We start from the raw sequence: 25,582 nt of genomic DNA on the forward strand, positions 1-25,582 counted from the left end.
TATACATAGCATGTCTTGCGCTCACTTTCCTCGGCTATACAAAGGCCCTATAAATATGCCCTGGGATGTAATGGCTAACTTGTTTGTTGTCCATGACATTCAAATATTGACAGTCTGTTTTTACAGAATCAACAAATCTCCACAGCAGATTTTTGGATGTATTTTTTTCCGATGCAGCCGAAGCATATGGTGACAGCTGTAGGAGCACATTACATAGAGAAAGTGCACCCAAGACACTGCCAACATGAGACTTGTGTTTCAGAGGACTTTAGAGGAGAAACACATAATGTTTGCCAGGCAGGATGTCTGAGAGAGAGAGAGAGAGAGAGAGAGAGAGAGAGAAATAGAGGGCTGGTGTGTTTCAATGCAGCTTTCTCTCCTGCCAGGGAGCATGACTGCACATGATAAGGACATCAGTGTAGGCCTACACTGTAATGTGAATAACAGTCATCCCATATACTGTATATCACATCAGGATGTAGTTTGCCGTCCATCCGGGCCATGATATCTCATGAACGCTTTGAGGGATTTTCTTTAAAGTTTGCAGAAATCTCCGCTCTGACTCAAGGATGAGCTGATGATGGTTACAGTTTGGAGTACATAGGTCAAAGGTCAAGGTCACTGTGACTCCATGAATGCATTTTTTCTCATTTTTGTCAAATTTTGCCCAAACTCACACTTTGACTAAAGGATGGACTTATTACGTGTTGGAGGTCAACGGTAAAGGTCCCTCTGACCTCAAATCTTGTGAGCACAATGTCTAAAGAATGCATTGAAGGATTTTGTCAAATTTAGCACAAACTAAAACTTGGACTCGAGGATGTACTAATTAGAGTTTGGAGGTCAAAGGTTACTGTGACATTACATATTGTCAGGTTGCAGTGACGTTGTACCGTAGTGTAGCTTCTATAGGAGCTTTACCTCCGTTAAAGCATTGCCTACCACCACTGTACTCTCACCCCTCTGTAATTGTATGCCTCAATAAGGCATGTTACTACCAGGCGCTAGTTCTAGTTTGCTAATGTTGTTGTTTAGCCTTTGAGGCATTTTTATGTAAAATTTGGCTATAATACATTTTGATTGATTGAAATACCTTAAATGTGACTTTTTATCTATGACATAATTGCACTGTTTAGCAGTGGCACGTGTTAGAATAAAAATCAGTTCTTGTCCAATAAAGCAAATAAAAAAACATGAATGAACACAGAGCACAAAAGTAAAAAAAAATGTGTGATTACTGAGGCAAGTCAAGAAACAAATGAAAGGAAATGTTTTTCATGTCAGATATGAAAATGTTCGAAAAACAAATTAAAGAGGGGCTGTCTGAAATGATTATTACCACGTGAAAACAGCCCCCAACATGAGTAATACAGAATGATCACAAAGCTTTATTGTGAGCCAGTGCAAGGACAGACATTTAACGCAGAGCTCTGAGCCCACGAGTGTTCTGTAATCATTTCTCCCAACTTAAATACAGCCCTTCTCCTCCATACGAGTGTGGCTGCTTGAAGCCAACAATTCGGCCCGGCCCACTACCACCACCACCACCACCACCAGCCCCAAAGGGCGGCTCCGCTGTGGCTGTATGACAGTGGCAAAGGCTGGACAGTTGGAGGCGGTGGCCAAGAAGCTGTGCCTTTTTCTTTGAGGGCCACACTTTCAGATGGGTGCAGTCATAAAGCAGAGGGAAAAAAGGGACAAAAATATCCAGAAAGTTGGGTCTATAATTGGCTGCGCCTCTCAGTCGTTTTTTCCTCTTCTGTGTGTGTGTGTGTGTGTGTGTGTGTGTGTGTGTGAGCACTGAGCCCAGTCAAGAACAGTAAAAGCCACTCGCCCCCCCCCCCTATTGAAACCCTACACTCCCCCCCCCCCCTCATGTGTTCCCACCCACTCTGTCCAACCCATCCACAAAGTTTCTGAAGCTCACCTCATCTCACTTTTCCAACAACACTGTACACTGGATTGTCCCCCTTGGATTATGCTATAAAATAATCTCATTTTGGTTTCTGGGCGCCTGCGGTAGTGGTGTGATATTTTGGATTATTATTTTCACCTGCAATTGATGCGGCCCCAGTCTTGATTCAGGGTGTGAGTGCTGGAGGCAGAGAGAGAGAGAGAGAGACGGACACCTCGGTAACGCTGACTGACAGGCCAGGTAAGGCACAAAAATAAAATATTGCATCATAAAATTCTCCATCTGCCACTGCCATCTCCCTATAAAAACTGTCTCTAAAATATTTAATCTGCAGATGTGTTGACGTGTTGGCATGAGGTCTTTTTTTTTTTTGGAATCCACATGCTTTTTATATGCCTTATCAGTGAACAGACTTTACCTCATATTTTTTTTGTTCCTCTTCTCAGATTGCATGCATGGGGGAAAAAAAAAAATCTGTGTTCTGTTTTTTACATTTTAGGAATGATAAACGTGGTGCTTCTGTTATACACATCTAGGTTGCAAATCCCAGGTCCACCGTTGGGAGAGGAAGTGGAAACAGGGGGTGATGATACAGACCCAGAGTTTGTAAGGAGGAATCTGGCCCCCAGGTTTAGATGTTGACACAAGGCGAAAGCAGCTTGTTTTTAGCTTTGCCTCGGAAAACTGTATCTGCTTGTAAAAACCCCGCAGGTTAATTCAACGCAGCACAGGGAGACCCACGCAATGTATTTAAATGTAATCAGAGATGAAAGTGAGCCAGATTAGAACGTGTATAAACTTGGGTAAAGTGGATTATGAAGCATGAATTAAAATCTTGCTCAGCTCAGCTTTTACAACAGCCAATGAGATTTTATTTTTCTTTATTCATTCGAGTATTGCCTGGGCTGAATTTGTCAGATTTTAAATGCACACTAATTGGGGCAATTACAGCAATCCAGCTAGCGTGCCTATTCTGCTCATTAATAGTACCAGTGAAACCAAAAGCAGAAATAGCCTAATGGAGAATCAGATAAGAAGAAACTCTGGAGTTCTTAATAATGCACTCTCTGTTTCACAGGCTGTATAGGCAGCGCCACAGTCAACAGGCTGCTGCTCAAATCACTCTTCATTTCAAAACATGCAGGCATACCCACTATAATTACATTGTAACTTCTTCCTTCTATATCTACTCAATTGTGCTATAAAGATTTAAACACATTATATATAAATATATATACCCTGCTTTTAAAAAATGATTTTAAAACTCCTATGAGGAACTTTTACATGTTAATGAAACAGTCTTATTTTTCCTCTGTTGATCATAAATTACCTGTAACAGCAACAAGACCATCGACAAAAAACAACCCTTAACTTCCAATTCTTCCTGGGAACTTAGACAAAACGAATTACGTCAGGCAGACCAGAACATCCTGTGTTTATGAACGGTACAAAATCAAAGTTTGTCCACTGTCATATTACCATTATTAGTCTGACATAGTCATGAATACATTACCACATCAGGATGCATCCTGCGGTCTCCCTTTCAAATCACTTCCTGAACAACTGTACGCGTCTTGGGTGCTGGTGTCGTTAAAACAATACCGCTTTTGTCCAAAGGTGCCGCCAGAATCAACAAAAACATAAAAGTTCCTTGTAGATACTTTAGGATTTTAGAAATACACATAAAGACTGGAAGCAGGGGAAACAGCTGGCCTCGCTCTGTCTGGATGTAACAAAATCTGCCTTACATTGCTTTTTTTATTACAAAGCAGACATATTTATTAATATAATTGTTGGTAACACTTTACAATAAGGTGCACAAAATTGTAGGTATTAACCGAGTAACAAATGAAAAAGAAAGAATGTCATTCATGGATGCAATAGGTAGAACATCTTACCGAATTAATGTTTACCATATAGAGCATGCACGCTAGAATTACAATTATCATATGGCTCTTGTACACAACTCCAAGTGTTTGGTAATAAAAACATGACTGTTCATGGGAAAAATGCTCCTTGGGCCTGTGTACGTACATCATTGTTTTACCTGGGTTGGCCCCTCTTGGGTCCCAGAGGTTTGGAGTCACAGCCAGGAAATAATGTAGAACAAACCCCCAGAATGATCTCAACTTCTCGTTTTTACATTCTAGTTTTCGTGCGTATTTAACAAACAAGATAAAGCTTTTTTAATAGTGAGCTTTGAATATTCTTCCACTGGTAGACAGAGCCAAACTGTTTACTCCTGTATTCAATGTGAATACTAAGCTATGCTAACTATTTCCCTGGTTCAGCTAGACATTTAACAAACAGATATGAGAGCATCCATCACCCTAATATGGATAGTATCTCCAGAACAAATATAAATACAGACTGATTCCATTAAGAGTACTTAGATAAGCATACATTGATTGTGAATAACCTTTCAGAACACAATGGGATATTATTGCCTTCCTCTACTTCCCCTTTGTGACCCCCCGCGATGAGACACTCTCCAAGTGAAGATGAGTCCATTGTTATGGCTACGGTCAGTCACACATCAGCCCTAATGGCAGGCATCACAACCACTAATGTACAATAAGAACAAGAATAGTTTTGTGTTTACATGACAGGTTTCTGTCAATGCCACCCAGGCACAACAGTCTCGAAGACATATTACAAAGACAGTCCTTTACTGGTGTTTTTAAAGCTTCACAGATTCCACCTCAGCGCTCCAAATGAGTTCTTCAGATACTTTGGGGAATTTCAAACCTTAAAACATCTCCATGGAGAAATCATTCCGTGCAACATCATCAAACTGCACACTCCCTTTCCTGTCTTCTTGGGTGGAGACAGTAAAATAAGTAGTTTGGCAGCAAGGTCCAACAATCTTTAGTGCATCCCGTTTTTTTTTCTTCTTTTCTTCAGTTGCTGCTGTAGAGAGACGTGTATTTCAGTCAAAGGTTTCAATTATCGCAGCCCGAGAATGAAGAACATTTCCTGACCAGAAAGACATTCAAACAGGGGACAGTAGAAATATACAATAGGACAATAGCTGAGATGATATGGACAATATCGTTCCCGTTGGATCCCAATTGGGGTCAGGAGGCCCTGACAGTCCCTAGATATTGGGGTGAATATTAGTTTTGGCTAAATTAGGTAACATACACACACACACACACACACACACACACACACACACACACACACACACACACACACACACACAAAAGCCCCCTCATGTGATCTTAGAGCAAAAAGGAAGCATGGAAGTGTGCCACCAGGGCGCCTGGTGAAAAAAAGTGAGAGGCTCATGTACTTCTATTTTTCCCTACGGTAAAAAAAAGAAAAAAAAAGATTATTTTCCCCCCTAAAATAATATCAAAGGGGCACCCAATGCCCATTGTATGATCTCAGGGCAGGTGTTGAAGTCCCAGTCGCCGGCAGGTTAAATACACTGGTGTGAATAAAGATTTAAAACAGGGCACCAAGGCATGCCGAAAAGACGGGTGGATGTGCCAGCAGCCATTGTTTGATGCCTGCTTTTTTTTACAGCATCCTACTGGCACTGCAGGAAGTGTTTCACCTATGTTGGCTTCACCGTTGGAAATAAATGATTGCAAAACCTGTTTGCGCGAGACAGCTTGGCAAACATAATTGAGATTCTAATATGTGTTATAGTGCGGTTGCACATTTCCAACGCAGGCTAACTAACTGTAGTGTCAGCAGGAGTATGTATAACAGTTCATTGTTGATGTTTCTACTGACCTTTCCACAGACTGGAGAGCTTGATGTTGGTAATAAGCTAAACACAACAAACCCAAAGCAAAGGCCGAGATGGAATTACGACTGGGATTCAGGATCACCCTGGTCTTCGTCATTCTGGCCTTGACTCTTTCCGGCGAGATGGTGGAGGCACAGAGGGCAGGTAAAGCCATTAAGATGTCATTATCTGACACAACTCCAATGGTAGAACTCATATCCACTGTATGTGACTACATTTTTCCTTTGTTTACCTATGGCAGGATGCAAAAATGTCCACTACGACTTGGCGTTTATCCTGGACACCTCATCCAGTGTTGGCAAGGAGAACTTTGAGAAGATCAGGCAATGGGTGGCAAACCTCGTGGAGTCTTTCGACGTGGCACCCGACAAGACGAGAGTGGCCGTGGTTCGCTTCAGTGACAGGCCGACCACTGAGTTCAACCTGGATAGGCACAGGACCCTGGAGGAGGTGAAGCGAGCCGCCCGTAACATACGCTACCTGGGGGGGAATACAATGACCGGGGATGCTATCAGCTACACCACCACCAACATCTTCACGGAGAGGAACGGCGTGAGGCCCAAAGCCAAAGGCATTCAAAGGGTGGCCATTCTTCTCACGGACGGCCGAAGCCAGGATTATGTTCTGGAGCCCTCTAAGGCGGCTGCCAAGGCCGGCATCAGGATGTTCGCCGTGGGCATCGGCGAGGCGCTGAAGGTAGAGCTGGAGGAGATCGCAGCAGAGCCAAAGAACGCCCACGTCTTCCACGTGACGGACTTCAACGCTATCGACAAGATCAGGGGCAGGCTGAGGAGGAGGCTGTGTGAGAGTAAGTCAACAATCAATGGGCTCACTGCCAACACGTCACTCACACTGCAAGCCATACACACGCCACTGCAAACATTCTAAATCTGACCAGGTATATTGGTCGTATTTCAAGTCAAAATCTTTCATCTTAATATAAGACACAATCACTAACATGCAACATTTCAGTGTGATACAGGGGATATTAAGATTACAAGGCTGGCTTACTATGACACCAAAGTTCTTACTAGTAAACACATTCTCAATATGAGCATTTCTAGCTAACACATAGCTCTCCTTTAAATGCTAAATATCACTTAAGCCTAATATTCTTGTTTCAAGTGGGTGATTATCTTAAATCTAGAACAGTGCCACTATTGTAGGCTACTTGAAACTAAGAGAATGACATCGACAAGTCGCTTTTGAGCATTAGTCTACAGGCTTATCATGATACATAACATTACCTCATACTAGTATAATATGGCGCAAATGAGTTTTCCACGCTCATTTTAAGATCTCCTAAATATTACATCTTATTACAATACATCTTACCCAGTGAATTTTCCCTTGTTCCATTGGCAGATGTTTTTACTTCTCACAAGTGAACTACAACCTGTATTGCTTATTTGCTCTACTGTATACTTATTTTTAGAGAGGCATTTTTTTGCTGTGTGGCTTCAGTTTGAAGCCTCTCTTTAAAGATCCTGCCTCACCCTGAACGTGCACTCAATCAAATTAGACTCTTATTTTAATCTTATTTTATCCTCCAAGTGCTATATGGAGGAAAGACCCTTACCACAAAACCCCACCCTAACCTCAAAGAGCTGCTGCACATACAGTACGTGCATGCAGTGCTATCTTTGGTTCTCTCTTTGAGCGAATATGAAGCGTGTGAGGGGGCTGTTGCAAAAATTGGCTTGTAAATGACAGTTTTCTGACCAAGACATTTCTGTGGCGTAGCTGCGTTTTTGACTGCTGCTTTGGTGCAGAGGTGTTTAGCACTGGAAAGCTTGTCTCAAGCTAACCTCAATGGTTTTCCCACTATGTGTGCTGAGAAAATCTTTCAACACAGGCATAGGGGCTCAGAAAGTAGTCTAACGAATTAGCTAAAATAGGGTTTAACAATAAAGTAAAGGGCCATATTGTCCTTGAACTTTGTGTAGAAGTGGAGAAGTATCTACATGTGAGTGTTTGAATGGCGAGAGGATGGATGCTTTGCGCTCCAACGCTTGAAATTCCTGACTAAAATTAGTCAGACGGGAAAGAAAAGGATGCCACGAGTCTTTGCCGCAAACAGTAAATACAAAAAACGGAAAAGACATGATTACATGGTTTAGCAAACAGATAAGCAATGACAGACTCAGCTCGCACTTTAATCGGGCTCTAAATTGTCAAGTTTGACAAGGCAAAAGTGAATATTCCCATGGAGAAAGTGTTGATTCACATTCTAAAAGGCCTTTTATACTTTTCAAAGGGCGTATCATATTGCAGAGTGTCACTGCTGCTAGGGCCACAGGGAGATTCATTTTAAAGCCACTGCCCTTTGACCTTGCTCCTTGACTCCATAGATTACAGTCTGTCACTCATAATGTGGGTTATATTTTTTTTATAAAACATGCCGTACATGCATGTTCAGACCAACCAAAGGCTAAATTTACATTGAGATTTCAATAATCTCTAAAATCACAAAGAGTGAGTCTCTAAGTATATCAGTGGTCAGCACAACTGGCTCACTGAGCAAATGCGAGTTATTTTCACCCAGAAAATTACAGCTCTAATGTTTCAAGTGTGTCCCAGGGAAGCCGCTCCAGTGTCCATGTTAAATGTTTTCACCTTTTAATCCATAGCTTTAAAAAGGGCCACTGCTTATTATGTGCCGCGCCAATTCATTAGGGCATGTGTGGTCTCGCTACAACATCACACACACGACCTCATTTGACCTCAGCGGTGACATAGAACTCTAATATCAAAGCCCTTGTCTAACAACTAGTGTGTTTTAAAAAAAAATGCATTAGCCACAATGGAGACAGTTAAAAGCGATGGTAGGAATTAAACATGTATTAGTCTGTCTGCAGTCGAATAGGTGGTTGTTAGGTGCGTAATGCTAAAGCTTCTACTGATGCCACAAACCTGTATGAGAGATTTATTTCCAAATGCACGTTTGACATTGCTTCCATTTTAACTCACAGCCGGATCCCTAAATTATACCTCTAGGGCCGCAAGTGCAGGGAGTAGCTAAACTATCTAGCATGCTAAGTCTCAGGGAACTGTGCAACAACATTGTCTTTAAAAAGAGAGTGACGCACTTCCATTCAATCACAGAATGGGAATTTTCTTTTTGGAGACTTTCTTCTTAAAAAAAATATATAAATCAAGTATCTTTTTCTGAAATCTTTAATTATTGCTTCAAAAAGGCCCCTTTAATTACACTGCTAAACAAACTTTAGCCAGACACAAAGGACACACTCTACACAGCTGAAATGAGCAATAAGCCATGCTAAATGGAGATAACACTTACATTACCCCAAACAATATGCAAACACTGGTGGTTAATTAGGCTACTTTGGTTTTCCTATTAGGGATTATTTTGGGTTTTGCAAGTCAAGCCAATAGAGCTGTCCTCATAATGAAAGCTGCAAAGGTTAAAAGCAACTCTGACGTGGGGATTTTTTCTGAAGCTGTGACTCAAGCAAATTACAGGATTTGACAGAAACTGTTTCGGTTGGTATCTGATAACTAGGGCCTATTAGGGAAGTTGGGGTGTCGCCACACTATGATATATTTTCAGCCACACATAACGTGTTAATGTTAGACTGACAGTCAGTAAGCAGTCCATTTGTTTGGCTAATATTAGGTTTAATGAGAAGTTCCTCTGGGCAGATTGATTACATCCTGATGACAAGGCGCTGATAGGCTGTCAAACATCATCAAAAATAGGTAGATGTGTCTTTCGGCAGTGGTTCTCAATTATTTTCTGTCATGCCCCTAGGGGACAGAATTTTTTTTGCGCCCCCCCTAAATTGAAATACTGTTGAGAACCTGCTAATATTGATTTATTTATCTGTACAAAACCACCGTATGAGTTTCTGGCATGAGCATTCTGCATACAATCACCTTATTATCAAATTAGATGTTAGATTATAAAATTAGCTGAGATAACTTCTGCAGCTACTTAAAAAAAATTGAAGTTCAGTTTATTAGCTCAATTTGTAACATTTAAACAAGACTACTCAGTCTGTGTGAATCTCAGGACAGAGAAACAAGAGCAAATGATTCCCTGAGGTTTGCATTTCATTAAAAAAAATGTAAACTGTAAACATAGTTAAGGTGGTGTTTTTTTATTATTGTAGGCAAATATGCCTTCTGTGATGCGATAACCTATAATTCATTAATGTTATTATTAGTCTACTTGCTTGATTTCTTTTTAAATAGCATACAGAGACACTTGGAGACACATGTGGACGTTTATTTACTGCAAATCGCGGCCTTTCGCGCGGTTATGACCATACACAAGCACACATCGTGCTCGCTAGCACAACAAATTATTATTATTTATTTATTTTTCAGTTGAAAATCAAGGCCACCCGCGCCCCCCCCCCCCTGACAACTCACGGCGCCCCCCCAGGGGGGCGCGCCCCACCATTTGAGAAGCACTGTCTTACGGTGTGAAGGTTAACTCATGTTCACATTGTCAGTTGTAAAATGAATGCAGGGGATCATCATCAAAGAATACTGATTTGTGAACATTAAACACTATGCAGCACTAGCTGGGACCCTTCTTCTGTTGCAGCCTTGCTATTTAATTAAGAAGTATAGGTTGAGTGTAATCTTACATAACCGCTGCAACAGATACTGCATCAATGCAATGAAGAAGGTAAAGGTAAAAGGTAATGTTACTTAATTGTATTCTGAGAAGCCCATTGTTGTTCAGCCATGCTGCTAACCTGTCTGTAAAGTTGTGACAGCAATGTGTCTATCCAGAGAGCCCACAGACCTCTCTATGAACTGTTTCTATTGGAAGTGTTTTTCTGCTGGAGAGATGTTCTAATAAAAACTGTTGATAGCGATGTCTATGAAATACCGTCTTCTATAAATGTTAAATGTTGTGAGGACCATAAACAAAGCTCCCAGCCTTCAAGCGACAAAGTAGGTTTGTTGTTAGTCATAGCCTAATTAGGGTGAACCAACCATTTAAAAATGTCAAAACTCTTCTCCAAGCCAATGTTTAGACACACACACACACACACACACACACACACACACACACACACACACACACACACACACACACACACACACACACACACACACACACACACACACACACACACACACACACACACACAAACACCTTATCCGTATCTGCACGTTCTTTAGTAATGAAGCTGGCATCTTGGCAAGAATACCCACCTCCCTGCCAATAAAAACTTCTCCTGATGGCGTTGCCTTTCTCACTGTCATCACCATCACTGAAATATGTGTGTGTGTTGAAATATAAAACTTTTACAGCTTCTTAGGCCTGCAAATGTGTCACCCCAACCCCACCCACACACTGCCTGCAGTCCCCAGACACACTATAGAGGAGAGATGGAGGGCAGTCCGTCTGCTCTGCTGCCCCTCAGATCACCAATGTCGTAAACTAGCCAACATTTCTGTAACTTTTTAACACATTTTACCCCTTACAAACTTTCAGAGTCACTGCTTCTTGTAATAACTATCTAAATCATATTTACTCTACTTTTACTTTACCCTACTCTATAACCCTTAAAATACGACTTAGGCAATTATGCTATTAGACTAATGAGAAGTAGATGTAGAATAGAGTATATGTAGAGTAAAAGTAGAATAGTAATAGAGTAAATATGATTTAGGCAATTATGCTATGAGGCTAACAATTTCCAAAATGAAGGTTCAAGGTAACCAATACAAGTGTTTGAGTAATTCTCTTGGCCTATATTGTAGTATATTGCCTTTTGTTCCCTAAAGATCATGACATGGTGATTTGCAGCATGTCTAACTGAACTATTGTCTTTCTTCTCCTCAGATGTCTTGTGTCCAAACATGAAGGTTCAACCCGATCGCTTTCAGCCCAACAGCACCAGTTATGGTCTCACAGAGGTTCCAGGTATGTGCACATTGCTGCCTGTCAAAAGGCAACACACATCGCTGTGTCAAAAACAAAGTCAGCTATTTATCGTTCAGAGCATCTACTACACTTCCACATTTAGCTGGTTTACTTACTGTACATATGCACACAAACACAAATATATTTTTTAACGGTATAGCCACTTATCACTCACAAGCTTCAAAGGTTAAACTTTGCACGCATTTTTCCAGTTAACTTCCCTGCAAATATTTCTGGGATCCAAGCTTCCGTGTTTGAGAAATGTGAATGCATTTTGTTCATTGTAGCCATTGGCTTCCATCCATTTTCCATTTGATACAAAAAGTTAATTAGTAGACCCTACAGATTTGCTTGAAAGGTGTTATAATTCACATTGAATATGAAGTTAAATTTTCTGGCAAAGTTGCAGCAACCTGCATTGAGAGATGGTTTGCAAAATATAAAGACTACATGATTAAAGGAAAAGTTTAACATTAGTTAAGATAGGCTGTTTCGCTGCTAAGCTAAGCTAAAAAGCTGTTGATGGTAGCTTCATATTTACTATACAGATGTGATCTCTCATTACCCAGCAAACAGGGGAATAAACTAATTTCTGAAAATGTTCCAAAAGGAAAACTATTTTTCTTAGAGGTGGAGAACTTCAAAACAGCAATACTTTCCTCTGAATGGTGCTATGATTTTAAAGTTCAGTGGTAGTTTCTAGTACTAGTTAAGTGAAGTGCATTGCTAGTCCTGTATCAGTTGATGCTCTCATACATTTAGTCCAAGCTGCTTAAGGGTTTCTCAGAACTCTCGTATAGCGTTTATCCAGAAAGGTCGGATGTTGTTATAGGAGTGTCTTCTGGGGGATCTGAGTTCCTGTCTGTGTCTCCCACCCACATCCATCATACTGAGAGAAAAAACAGATGCCCAGACCTTACTGTTTGGACTCCTGCTAGGTTGAACCGCATGGAAAAAGAGATGTTGGCATGGTGAATTCTGTGTTTTATAAAGTCCTACTGAAACATTAGATACTGATACGGGTCTCTGATAGCAAATTAAAGACCTTTTGCCAATATCCAGTTATTTGTTCAGACAAAAGTTAAAGAAATGTGTTCTTGTCAGGCTATACAGGTCTCTGTCAAATGGAAGGAAGCTCACCAAACACTGACCAATTAAAATATCAAAGCATCAATATTTAATGATGGTAGTGAGCTTTCCAATGGGGAAATGCATTTACCCACTACTTTTTAAGTGTTGTGGCAGGCTGGATTATATCCCATCATGCACTGGATGAGAGGTATGGACAGGTAGCCAGTTTCTCACAGTACCAGAAACTTCAACAAGCACATTCACTCCTACGACCAACTGGGTGTTTCCAATGAATCTAATCTAAATGTCTTCAGGCTAAAGGGGGAAACCAGAGCACCTAGAGGAACTCCATGCAGACATAACATGCACACTCTGCACAGAAAACCACCAGACTGACTGCAGATTCAGTATGACCTTTGAAGAACTGTGCTGGACGAAAACGACAGGCTGACTCTTTGTATTTCATTGTACTGTTCCATGGGTTCCCTACAAGATATTATTTCATTTTTTTTTTCATTTAACTTTTATTTATCCTCGAGAGACCAATTGAGGGGTGACCCTCATTTACAATGACGTCGAGTTCAAACAAATTCAAAGGAAAAACAACAATACATAAACAATATTCAACGCAAATACATCAAATACACAACAACAGGTGAAGGGAAAAACAATTGAAACATTTACACAGTGGTGAAGATTAAGTGGTAGCAATTAAAATTAAATGGGTGAAAGTACAATATAGCCTAATTAAAACAGTTACAGGTAGAGTTTGGCAGATTTAAAATAGTTTGTTTAAATTGTTTAAAGGATATGAAGTTATTTAGTTTAATTTGTTGCTGTAAATTGTTCCATGAGTCAGGGGCACTGAAGCTAAAAGCTGTCTTTCCTAGCTCAGACCGGGCTTGTGGGACATAAAGCATAAGCATGTCAGTGGAGCGGGTCTGATAAAGCCCATCTGAGATTTGCAGCAATTCAGTTAAATAACGAGGAAGCTTCCCGGTCAAGGCTTTGTAAATAAAAACATGCCAATGTGCGTCACGTCTCTCTTTAAGGGAGGACCACCCAACCTTTTCATACAAAAGACAATGGTGTGTGTCATAAGCATCTCCTGTGATGAACCTTAAAGCAGAGTGAAACACAGAGTCCAGGAGTTTAAGACATGAATGTGATGCATGCCGGTAAACCACATCACCGTAATCAAGGACAGACATGAAAACTGCCTCAATAATCCTTTTATAAATTATTCTATAATTTACTTAGGGAAAAAAGCACTTCCAAGATGTAGAAATACTTATACTACAAGGTAGGCCTACCTACAGAACATTTCCGTTAAATGGAAAAAGTAAAAGTGTATCCATAATACGGTATTACTGGATGTAAAAAAAAGCTAAATTTTGCTCTGAAATGTTGCAGAGTTGTAATATACAGTTTATTTAGCAATACAATGCAAATCCAAGAGCATTAAAATTATAGGTACAGATCTTGAGTATATGCACTCCTTTTCACCACTGAAGCTGAGCTCGCATTGTTGGGTAGCCAGAGCTTCATATTTAAGGAAGAATTACTTTTTGGTTACACTTAAAGAACTGACAAGCAAGGGTGATTTGGCAGCATGGATACGAGGAGCTGACAGCATGACTTCCAACTGTCGAGACATGTTATCACATCATCCTCATTGGGAAAGTGCTAATTATGTGGTTAAGTTTGTCCTTCAAACAGATAAATAATTAGAGCAAACTTAAGATAAATCACTGAAAAACACTCATGCTTTTGAATGTTCCACTATGTCAGATTTTATGAACGCTCTAGGTTGATTTTTTTTGTCTTTCAATTAAACATCGAAGTCTTGTTCCGCTGGAAGATGATATAAGAAAATGAATCTTTTATGTAACCAAATGCTAGGTTATTGTGGAATACACCATAAATACACTGATATATTTATTTTACATTTAGCTAGGAGCACCACAAATGAAACAGTGCTCACTGCTCACTAAGAGCTACTAATCACTATAATAATTTGAAATCTTTAGGTACTGCCATGGGGTTATTCCACCATTTGATCTATTATTAGATTACACATTTAGAAATGGATTTCTATATCTATCTATTCTATCTCTATTATGTTTGTTCCCATGGTGTGGTCCACCAAGACCCACCAGGAGTACACTAAGAGGCCACAGCAGGTCCCCAGCAATGTAGCTTACTTTGTTCTTTGTTAGCACAGTGAGGACAAGTAGAAGGACTGTTATTGGTTTTTCTATTCCTACAACACAGTCAGATCGAAGAGCCCAAACCCAAAGTGGGCCCCTCTTGTGGCAAAATGTTATCACAGCGGTCTGTGGTCTAAAGCTCGCTGGCATGACACAGATGTGTGGGGTTTTCCGAGACGAAGTAATTCTGTAACATGTGGCCTGGCTTTAAGACATACACAATAGTGACATGACAGACTGCCGATGGACATACAAGCCTTTATGTTTCTTCTTTATAATATGTTTCTGCACTTGAGTATATTTTTGATAAACTCACATTTTAATTTCATGTCTTCTGTCTTAGTTTTTTGAATTCATTTATAATTTCTTCATTTTATTTCATCTCTTGATCTTGTTCTGTACCTGCTTTACATCTGCTGTTTATGGAAAGTGGTTTATTATCTCTAATATCTCTACGTTGACAATTTAAAAGTGGAGTCAGAGTGATTCTGGAGAATGCTTGTTGTCAAAATGACCCTTTGTTTACATACATAGCGGATTGTGAGGAGATATTCACTGATTTTGACAAAAAGTGATTTTGACCGATAGTGTTCCTGCGTACATAGATAATTGACGACTCCACCTTTAATCAACAGACTGTGAAACAAACAAAAAAAAACAGGTCAAAATTCACCTTGTTCAGATTGTGGCCAAGCACAGAGAGACGAACACTATTTTCTGTCACTATATCAGCAGCTCCTGTATAAGCTCCCAGTTCTAATAACACAACATATGCTCAGTACACTGCTGCAGAGAGGGGGTCATTCCCTGTGAAAAAATGTCAGGACTATTTGCCACTGATTGTGATTCCACAGCCAAGAGACCTGTGGTTTGAGTCAGACTCGTACTTATCATGGGCTGTCTAGTCTGACCCTTCAGATTAACTGATCAAACCCAGGAGGCTGCGGATTGTCTTTGCGGCTCTGGCTCAGCACTATCTGCTGCACAACTGTTGCCATCTGCTCCGATCAAGAGAATGCTGAGTGTAAGCGTTTGCTTTTCCCAGGGAGTGAACTCATCTGGCTTCTCCCACAGATCGCCCCATTGGTCGTTTTTTGGCTGTCCAAAATAACTTCTTCGGGGGCTGATTATACGCTATCCACTGCCAGTCCAAATTACAGCTCTGTGCTGAGATGGCCCGCAAACAGTCACAGCAACGGCGCGGTGAGCGAATGTGCACGGTGCAAGCATGGTGACAGAGAGTCAGAGCCAGCAAAGCGCACAGCTGCGTGGCTTCCTCGAGCAAACCCCTTGATACAAAGAATACTTGATACACTTGCTATGACTCGTCGTTTTATGAAAAATTTCAAAGTAAGCCAGGTCCTTTCCCATCCGACTTCTAACAGCATGTTGCAATGGTCTTCTTTTCAAGTCCCTGTATTTATACTACAACTATGACAAAAGCACACACACTACCACCTAGAAATACCACCTGGAGGTTATATTCGCTGCCTGGCATACACTTGCCGGACAGTGAAAGTACAGTAGTGGTAGGCTATACTTTAAAGAAGGTAAAACTCTGAAGAAGCAACACTATGGTACAAGGTCACTGTTGCAGTGACCTTGTACCATATTGTTGCTTGTTGTAACCTTTGACCTCCAAAATCTATTCAGTTCATCTTTGAGTCAGTCGGCATTTGTGAAAACTTTGAAGAAAGTCCCATAAAGGGATCTTGAAATATTGCGCTAACAATACACAAGGTCACAGTGACCTTAACCTTTGAGCTCCAAAATGTACTCAGTTCATATTCTAATCAAAGTGTGAGTTTGTGCCAAATTTGATGAAATCCCTCAAAGCGTTCTTGAGATAGTGTGTAAATGAGGCATGAGGTCACGGTGACCTTGATCGTACTTGTCTACGCACCAACAGAAGGACAGACATCCCTAAAAAATACATAATGTGTCCAGCTATCGCCAGCACGGAAGCATAGAAAATGAGAAACCCAGGCGGACAGGTTGTTTTTATGCCAAAGTAAAGACAGCACCACCTACTGACTAGTAGAGCTAACTGTTAAAGATACGAGAGAGTAAACGGGATTCAAAATGAATGAAAGTCTACCAGGAACGTCCCCCCAAATTGGCATTCAAACCACCACTGAGCAACTCCCTCTACCTACCCTGTGGTAAATGTATAGTGAGCAGAGTAATCTATTATCCCTAACAGGGCATCTGAGACACTTGGTGGCTTTCACAGACAGACAAGGTAGTAGAGGCTTACGGCTGACCCTCTCAGTTACTCAGTCTATTATGACGCCTCTGGCTTTTAATGTTATTTTTTACTCTGTTGCTAATGCACGGGGGCAGCCTATGTGTCTTACCACCTGTTTCCAGGCTATTTCTAATGCCATCCGCTAAGCTTTCGCCCAGACTCTCACATTACGTTTCCTCTTTGACAGATTAGTGCGCTGGTGTTAATATTCCCAGCGGAAACCTCACATTTCATAGATTTTTCTGCAGTACTGCAGTACATATTACTCCAGCCACGGAGTAATATGTTAAGGCTGTCTTTATCCTATTGGCTCACTAATGACACTAAAGTCTGCTTTCAGAAGAGCTCAAGCCACACAACATGACCACCGGTTTTCCGTGGTAGCATTCGCGCTGCTGGCATTGCCATAGCTACAGCACTTGTTTGTTGTACAAGGGAGTGTCCTAAACCACCTAAATATGGTCTGTGGTTACACCACTTCAAATCCCAAGCTGCAGTGCAATGTACACACACGTGCACACACTCTCAGACTTACCAACGACGGCAACTGTTTTTTTTTTCTTATTCTCTGGCAGCAAATCTAACAAATGTTTAATGGCCAAGAAACAGCTCTATTTTCAAGTCAGTCAGTGATACTGTGAATGTAATCTTTCCCTAAAAAGCCACAGACAGAGTGGATGCAGAAGGGTGTGGTGGTGGGACTGACCTAATTAAACCTTGGTAGACCCGGGGAAACGTGACAAAACCATAACTCAACCTCACGACTCGAGAGCCCTGTGTGTTTCTTTATGTGCGTGAGAGACTGCCTTGTGTCCAACTCTGCTGTTTTACTATGTTGCTGCAGGGTTCGACCTGATGGATTACTTCAATGTGAGAAATATCCTGGGAACCAGAGACGATGAGGAACAAAGTTCTTATGTTCGCCTCGGCACCATGCCCATTGTACAGCAGACAGAGTAAGTGACCATCCTGTTATAATGCAAACAATCCATTCTGTCCTACATGTTTGTAAATATGTGACTTGACCTTTTGCCCAGTACATTTGGAAACAGGGCCCCTCTTAAAGAGGAGAATTACAGGTAATAATGCAGAGGCCTCATTAAGTTGTCCTTCAGTGGCGCAAATTCCGTACAAATATGCAATAAAATTGCAGTGCCCAGGATTTGCAGGATTGTGCAACTCAGCATCGATAAACGTAGGAGGCCGCGTTCAACACTTCTCCAAAATTGCTGACTCCACCTTTAATCCACCTCAGAAGTCTATTTGTCAGACAGATCTATACGGACCAGACCAGTGTACATAGACATAAAGGTTCCTAGGTTATAACATAGACATTTGTTTGATTTTGTGTCTTTACTCTGGTTCATCAGTGTCTAAACTGTAACCGGGTCACTGCAACTGTTTATCGTGGATTTAAAGTCAAGTAAAGGACAGTTTATGTTAGCAATAACAATGTGCTTTTGTTCCACAGACAAGTGTTTCCACAAGGGCTGCCAGACGAATATGCCTTTGTGACGACATTCAAATTCAGGAAAACCTCAAGACGGGAAGATTGGTACCTGTGGCAGGTTTATGACAAATACGGAATCCCACAGGTGGGTTGGCCACATGTAAATAGCAATGCATGGGACAATTATGTGTCTAGTTGGGGGCCATACAAGGTCAGTTTAGAAATAGACTCTGCTTAATCACTATTCAGACCTTTTTTTAATTCTTTAAGATCAAATCGCAATCCAGATGCCTGATCATAATTCTTAAACGGAATCTCTTCTTGTAATAGTAATACAATAAATCTGCATGTTGAAGCAGGGTTAGCTTGTTATTGTCCCTGTTGTATTCCCTAAATTTGATATGAAAAAGATATCCGAAGAGTCCGAATCTCTCTCTCATATCCTTGTCAGGTGTCCATCCGCCTGGACGGTGAGAACAAAGCGGTGGAGTACAACGCTGTGGGACTGACCAAGGACGCCGTCAGAGCCGTGTTCAAGAACCAAGAGGTGGACAACCTGTTTGACCGCGACTGGCACAAGATAGCCCTCAGAGTGGAGGCCAAGGCTGTGTCTCTGTACCTGGACTGCAAACTCATCCAGACCCTGCCCATCGAAGACAGGGAAGACATTGATATCCAGGGGAAGACAGTGATCGGGAAGAGGCTGTACGATAGTGTTCCAATTGATGTGAGTCTTAAAACTGAACGTGTTGCCGACTGATATACTCTAGTAATTAAATAAAGTATTATGAGAGTAATATATGTACTTATATACTCCATTTTGAAGATATTGTTATGTGATAGCCACGGTCATGGTTTTGAGGATGATCTGTTGTCTTTGTCCATGCAGTTTGACCTCCAGAGGATGATGATTTACTGCGATTCCAAACACGCAGAGCTGGAGACCTGCTGTGATCTACCCAATGGTCCTGTGAGTATCTTAGGCAGACTCATGAAATCCTCTGCAAGTACTATATGTGTCCAACTATAATAATATATGATTATTACGTAGAGCGTTGCATGAAAAAGACCAGATCTACAGTATTTCAAATTCAAGTTACAGATAGATAAGTAGGCCGGCTTGTAATTGCAGGTCACTCTAAAACAATATGCCTATTTTCATGCTGAGCTAGTTTCTAAATTAAAACAACACACATTTTTAGCTTTTAAAACACACCGCAAGGTCAACATGAGAATTCAGTTTTTGGATATGTGACCTATTGTAGCAAGCATACCACAACAACAATACTGTGCACACAGTAAAGCGGTGATGGTTAGCTGCTAGCTAAGCAGCCAGCCAGTCTTACATATCAATGTAGCGCAATAGTTAACATTTTAAAGGTCACCCATTATGCAAAATGCACCTTTTCTTGGTTTTTCAACATCAATATGGTGTGAGACTCCAAAAGAAGACATCATAAGGGGAGAAGCAATGCCCCCTTATTACCAACCTTACCTATCACTGCGTCCACCTGTGATAGCCCCCCACCCAGATACCCCTTAGTCTAATTGGCAGTTAGATTCAAACCGGCAGTTAGATTCAGGGTCAATCAGAGCAGACTGGGCTTTTTGGAAGGTGGAGCTTAAAGCGACAGGCGCTAAAACGGTTTCAGAGAGAGGCTGGAAAGAGGACATTCACCATGAAAACAGTTTCTAGTAGAAACACCAATTACAATTTTGAACCTGAAAATGTTTATTATATCTGACCTTTAAACACATGTAATTAGCAGTTAGGAGTGCAATTAGGAGTGTGGAGTCACCAGTAAGGTTATTGTAATTTTGAACATTGTGCATTGCTCATCAGATCTTCCTGACACCTCATTCTCACTACCATGCTATTATTTTTCGGACTGCTGACCCCTGTCGGTTTATATGTTCCCTTTTCAGTGCCCTAAGAAAGTTGTGACAGAGGCCCCCCCTGTGCAGATCCCCACTCCTAAACCTACTTTTGTGGAGCAAAAGAGTGGCCCTGAGGCAAACTGCTCCTGCCCTGAAGGCCAGAAGGTAAAGCCCCAAGATTTTTTTTTATCAGACAGACTTTTTCCTTATCTATTATTTTCACGGATGAGCGAGAATCGAAATATGTTTTTATTCCTCACAGGGAGCGATCGGTGCACCCGGTGCTGCAGGTCGTACTGGTGAAAAGGTCATTTACCACTGCTTTGAAGCTTTAGTTTGTGTGTGACAATACACTACAGTTTTAATTATTTCCCACAGTTGTTTGTTCTCCTTTTTCACTGCGTCAACATACGTTTTTCAGGGTGACACTGGCACTAAGGGTGCCCTCGGACCGCCTGGGATCAAAGGAGAAAGAGGAGAAACTGTATGAAAACCTCAAGTGTGCACATTTACAACAGTAGTTTCTTTTGAACAGAAATCACATTGTTTTTAGCTATGTTAGGACTATGTTTCATTTAGACTATCATATACATTTTATTTATCCAGATTGCATACCTTTCAGCTATTATCCCATCTGCTTTTCTTACTGCCTCGATAATAATTGATCTTTATTGATGAATTATTTGCAGGGCAAAGTTATCTCTATCAAAGGTGATAGAGGTGTGAAGGTAAGTACCCCTGCTTCTACTGATGCTGCATGAGCATCATATTAACCCAAATATGCCGTGCATATTGTATATGCATGTCTATGTTGGATTCTTCAAATTTTTCTTTCTTAAAATCCATCATTTCTTTTTAACTATCTTGTGTTTTATGTTCTTCGTTTGACCTCTTTTCTGTCAGGGAGTGGCTAGGAAAATGCTCATAGCTTTTATAGTCAGAATTATAGGACAGGTTACCACAGAGGATGTAGCGGAGCGGGCCGGCCTACGCAGACGCCCACCCAGCTCAGATCACAGCCTCTGTGCTGCTGCCTGGCAATGCCAGCTGGAAGTCACGCAGTGTAATTCATTCCTCGAGACAAAATCTTCAGCATGCATCATTCAGACTGTCCAGAGAGGGACATTTAAAATGTTTAGAACGTATGATATAAGGTGGGACATGGTGTTCTCACCTTGTGTAATCTACTTAGGTTTTGATAGTTTTAATAATGCAGGTGTACCTGCAGTATAAAGCTCTGTTATCTCCGTATAAAAAAATAGTAGAGGGGCTCTTTTTTGATAACATCAGTAATGCAGACGGCGGAACTCATTTCATGATAAATCTATTTCAATTTTTTTCAGTTCTTGGTGCTGGAAACCTTGCTGGTTCGATAAAAGCGCATTATATCAAAGTTTAATACAGAGCATCCCTGTTGCTTTTTCCTATTCCCTGCTTTCTGCTTTAGCATCTGTCTCCACTTTCTCCCAGAGAAGGCTGCAATTTGTTGTTGTAAACCTTTCAAAGGCTGATACAAAAAACATGACGTAATGCGACTCCAAGCTGTGGTTTTAAATGGCTACCTCGGTCACAGTCGCACAGGGGGAGAAAGTAAATTCATCCGACTTCGATTTCTTTGTAATTGCAACTTTAAAGCGACAAGGACAGGCAATTCCCCCATTTAGCAGTGTTGGTATAGATAATGTCTGTTTGGTTATTGGGCAGGGCAAGAGATGGGGCCTTCACGTCTAATCTATGTGATGAAAAGACATGACGTGCGTTGGAATGATATAAGCTCCTAAAATAATTAAAGGCCAACCTTCTGTGTCTTGTAAAGTGGTTTACGAAGCAGAGGGAAGTCTTGCGGTGGGCAAGACCTCTTGGCACCGTGTAATTTAACAGCCATTACTTTTTTTCCCACTCCAGTCCAGTTTATTCAATTCCAAGGAATTCCTTGGATTTGCATATGACATAAGTGTGCAAACTAACAGTGCAACACTTTTTTAAGACAATAGGAAGCCATTGTTCCTGGAGTCTTTGGTTGGACGAACAGACCATTGTGGGTCTCGGTAAAGATGTGGACAGCTGTTAGCATATTCTGGCTCCCAATCGTTTACTACAAAAGTTTCTTTGTGTTTTTGTGTTTACTGACTTGTGTTTGTGTGAAATGCAGTGTAACTTCTGTTGTTGTGTCCAAACGTCTGTGTCTTCTGTTGGATTAAGGCGAGACACTGCAGGTGCATACAGTAGTTCACACTTTGAATGTAAAGATGCCATCTACCATCACGTTATGCTATGTGAGAATTTGCTCTATTGAAACCGAAAAATGTAGAGGTTGAATAAAGCCTGGGTTAAAATCGTAATCTAATTTTTACTAAATATTAAAGCAAAACGTTTTTACAGAAGAGATTTTGGATACAGACTTTATAAATATATAAACAGTATATATACAAAAAATATGTATCCTTCAAGTCTTAAAAAAAAGAATTTTCAGCATGTTTTTAAGAACAGAATGCATCATAAACCAGACAATTAACAAGATATGAACAAATCCTAATAAAGTGCTTTACCAGTTGAGATATTTTGTTTTGAGTATTGAAAAAAGAAAAGAAAAATAGACAAACAGACACGGTTTAGTTAAATGTAGTGTACATCATGGACATTTTAATTATACTTTTATGAAAGAAAGAATACATGTTATGGAAGCAAAATAGCCAAAAAAATCTCAACATTGACCAGTGCCTGCCGTGTCTCGCCTTGATCAATTCCATCAATTCACCTCTAACATTCGTTCATCATTAAACTTCCATCCACCATGTACTAAACCTTTTTCTGTGACACTACCAGGTTGATACTCTGACAGCACGGCACGCCTGAATCGTGGCCTGGGTTGGCAGCCAATCCTGCATGCTTATTTGTTACTTCCAGCACAGTCACAGTAACCACTTGCCTTCTGTTTACAGGGTGATTCAGGAAGGATAGGGTTGTCAGGTGCTGCTGGACAGAGAGGAGAGAAGGTGTGGCACTCGTCAACCCTGGAAGTGTGGGGGAGGATTTTCTTTCATATGGTGAATCGTAACGGTGCACACGCTGGTATTAATTATGTGTTTTTTTTTCTAATCATCTGACAGGGAATTGGGGGTGTGCCGGGTATCGACGGCTTATCCGGAGACAAAGGGGACAAGGTGAGAAGCATTCAGATCAGGAGTCTGTGAAACTATTCAAATTATGTATGATTTTTATGTGTGTGTATGTGTGTGTGTTTAGGGTGCAAAGGGACTGGCTGGCGACAAAGGGCCACCGGGTCTGGCTGGACAAAAGGTGTGTGAATTTTGTCTTCCCATTTTTTTTATTCCAACACCACATGCATTTGGCTCATTGTTGAAGGATTTAGAATAATGTTGATGCTGATAAAAAAAGTAGTATTTAAGTCATTTTGGTTTGCGACTGATCATAGATAGAGGCACTTGTTCTGTAAAGGGGGCGTACATGTGTTTTATGCACAATTACCTCACAGCCTGCTATCCATTTCCTGTGAAAAAGAGGGGCAGTTTGGTTGACTTTCCCTTGGATGAAGCAGCAGATGGTGAAAACAAATTGTCACCTTTCACCCATTGGTTGGTTTTTATGACACATTTAAAGGTGCACTATACAGTTTTCAGTTTTTTATTGTTATTTTAGAAAACATGTTATCTCTGCATGTTATTCTTAGAAGTGAATAATTATATCATCATTAATCAACACTAAAGTATTTTGAGGAACCTGGAACCAAGCGTAAGACTAAAATATTTTTGTAAACACAACTCTGGGCCTTGCTGCTGTCTATAGCACTGAAACAGTAACTTTTCAGCCTTTTAACTTCAACTGGTGTTCCAGGGATTACATTTTGAGTGAATGTTGGACTTATCAGGGGGCCAGAAAAAAGTCTCAAACACTATGCTGAGCTGGCTCTTTGTATGATAGATGTAGATGAAGGCAATCGTTTACTACCAAGTTACCAAGAAAACTGTATTTCCGGCTGTCGGATTTTCGGTTTTCGCCCCGAAATATTAACAAAAAAATCATATAAAAAATGATTAAGATTATAGGACAGGTGACTTACTTCACATTACAGTATAATAGGCCTATTTCAGAGCAGCAAAATACGGGAACAGCACAGGTGCTACGCTATCAATAACATTTACAATGACAGTGAGCCAAATGGAATTCAGATATCATCAATTGTATCATTTACAGCTGGCAGTGCTTTTCCCCTGTGCCATGTCAAGCTGTCTTTTATGAAAAATGTCCATTGAACCATTCATTATTTACAAGACACGAGTGAGTGATCTGATTAACCCATCAGTAGACAATGCTGTGCTACATACCAGTTTAGTATAGGGCTACACTTCCAGCCAAATACCCTTTCAAAATGAAGCTAACAATCAAGGTTATTTTATTCTCATATGCACAACTGTTACAGAAGCAGTCCTCTGCACAGCAATTCTTAGTTCTCATGCTCTGTCCAACAATGCTATGCAAATGAAAGAAAATCAAACAGGTGGTAAGAGGCGTCGCATACATAAATGGATAAAATATAGGCCTTATACTTTTGAAATAGAATAGAATACTATATAGACTGGTAATATAGTGGTGATACAATGAGATGATGGCAGGATTTATCCTTACAAATGTGCAGGTATGTAGTAGACTATATACATATATAAGTATATTCTTAATACCTGAAGTATGTATACATTTTTGGGCTAATTGTATTAAACCAAAAGAGCAAAGATACGCTATGTTTTCAGTCATACTGTCCAATAGCGTGTAATGTTTCCAGTGCGTAAACATATGAAATGAATTGCTTGAAATATCAGCCAGGCTAACAAGGGTGAGAACATGTCACTGACAACGGCTGTTTTTTTTTTAGGGTTTCAAGCTTTCCTAGTTGGTCACTTACTTTTTTAACATTGGCTCTGACGCAGTACTTCCCCAGTTGGCCTGTTGTATATTGCTGAGTCAGTAACAAACAAAAAAAGAGCCCCAAGTCAATAACTTCTTCCACTAATATACTATTGTTACATTGTTATATATATAGGGAATTCAAGGGGATGAGGGAAGCGCCGGCCAGCCAGGACCTAAAGGTGTCTCTGTGAGTATAATCTGCACTTCAGCTAATAA

General features: G+C 40.6%; 1 protein-coding gene across 1 annotated transcript in view; it reads left to right on the top strand.

Annotated features, from left to right (window-relative positions):
- Window positions 1-1,963: 1,963 nt before the first annotated feature.
- col22a1 (collagen, type XXII, alpha 1) overlaps window positions 1,964-25,582 on the top strand; it is a 60,954-nt gene continuing 37,335 nt past the window's right edge. Inside the window, exons 1-12 of the mRNA XM_080046096.1 lie at window positions 1,964-2,155; window positions 5,670-5,819; window positions 5,917-6,483; window positions 11,503-11,583; window positions 17,957-18,068; window positions 18,584-18,707; window positions 19,014-19,289; window positions 19,452-19,532; window positions 20,489-20,605; window positions 23,551-23,604; window positions 23,687-23,740; window positions 25,500-25,553. Of these exons, the coding sequence (XP_079902222.1) occupies window positions 5,729-5,819; window positions 5,917-6,483; window positions 11,503-11,583; window positions 17,957-18,068; window positions 18,584-18,707; window positions 19,014-19,289; window positions 19,452-19,532; window positions 20,489-20,605; window positions 23,551-23,604; window positions 23,687-23,740; window positions 25,500-25,553 (1,611 nt within the window). The 5' untranslated portion in view covers window positions 1,964-2,155; window positions 5,670-5,728. The remainder of the gene's footprint in view (window positions 2,156-5,669; window positions 5,820-5,916; window positions 6,484-11,502; window positions 11,584-17,956; window positions 18,069-18,583; window positions 18,708-19,013; window positions 19,290-19,451; window positions 19,533-20,488; window positions 20,606-23,550; window positions 23,605-23,686; window positions 23,741-25,499; window positions 25,554-25,582) is intronic.

The sequence above is a fragment of the Ammodytes marinus genome (genome assembly GCF_949987685.1).
Source record: "Ammodytes marinus genome assembly, chromosome: 17".
Classification (NCBI taxonomy): domain Eukaryota; kingdom Metazoa; phylum Chordata; class Actinopteri; order Uranoscopiformes; family Ammodytidae; genus Ammodytes; species Ammodytes marinus.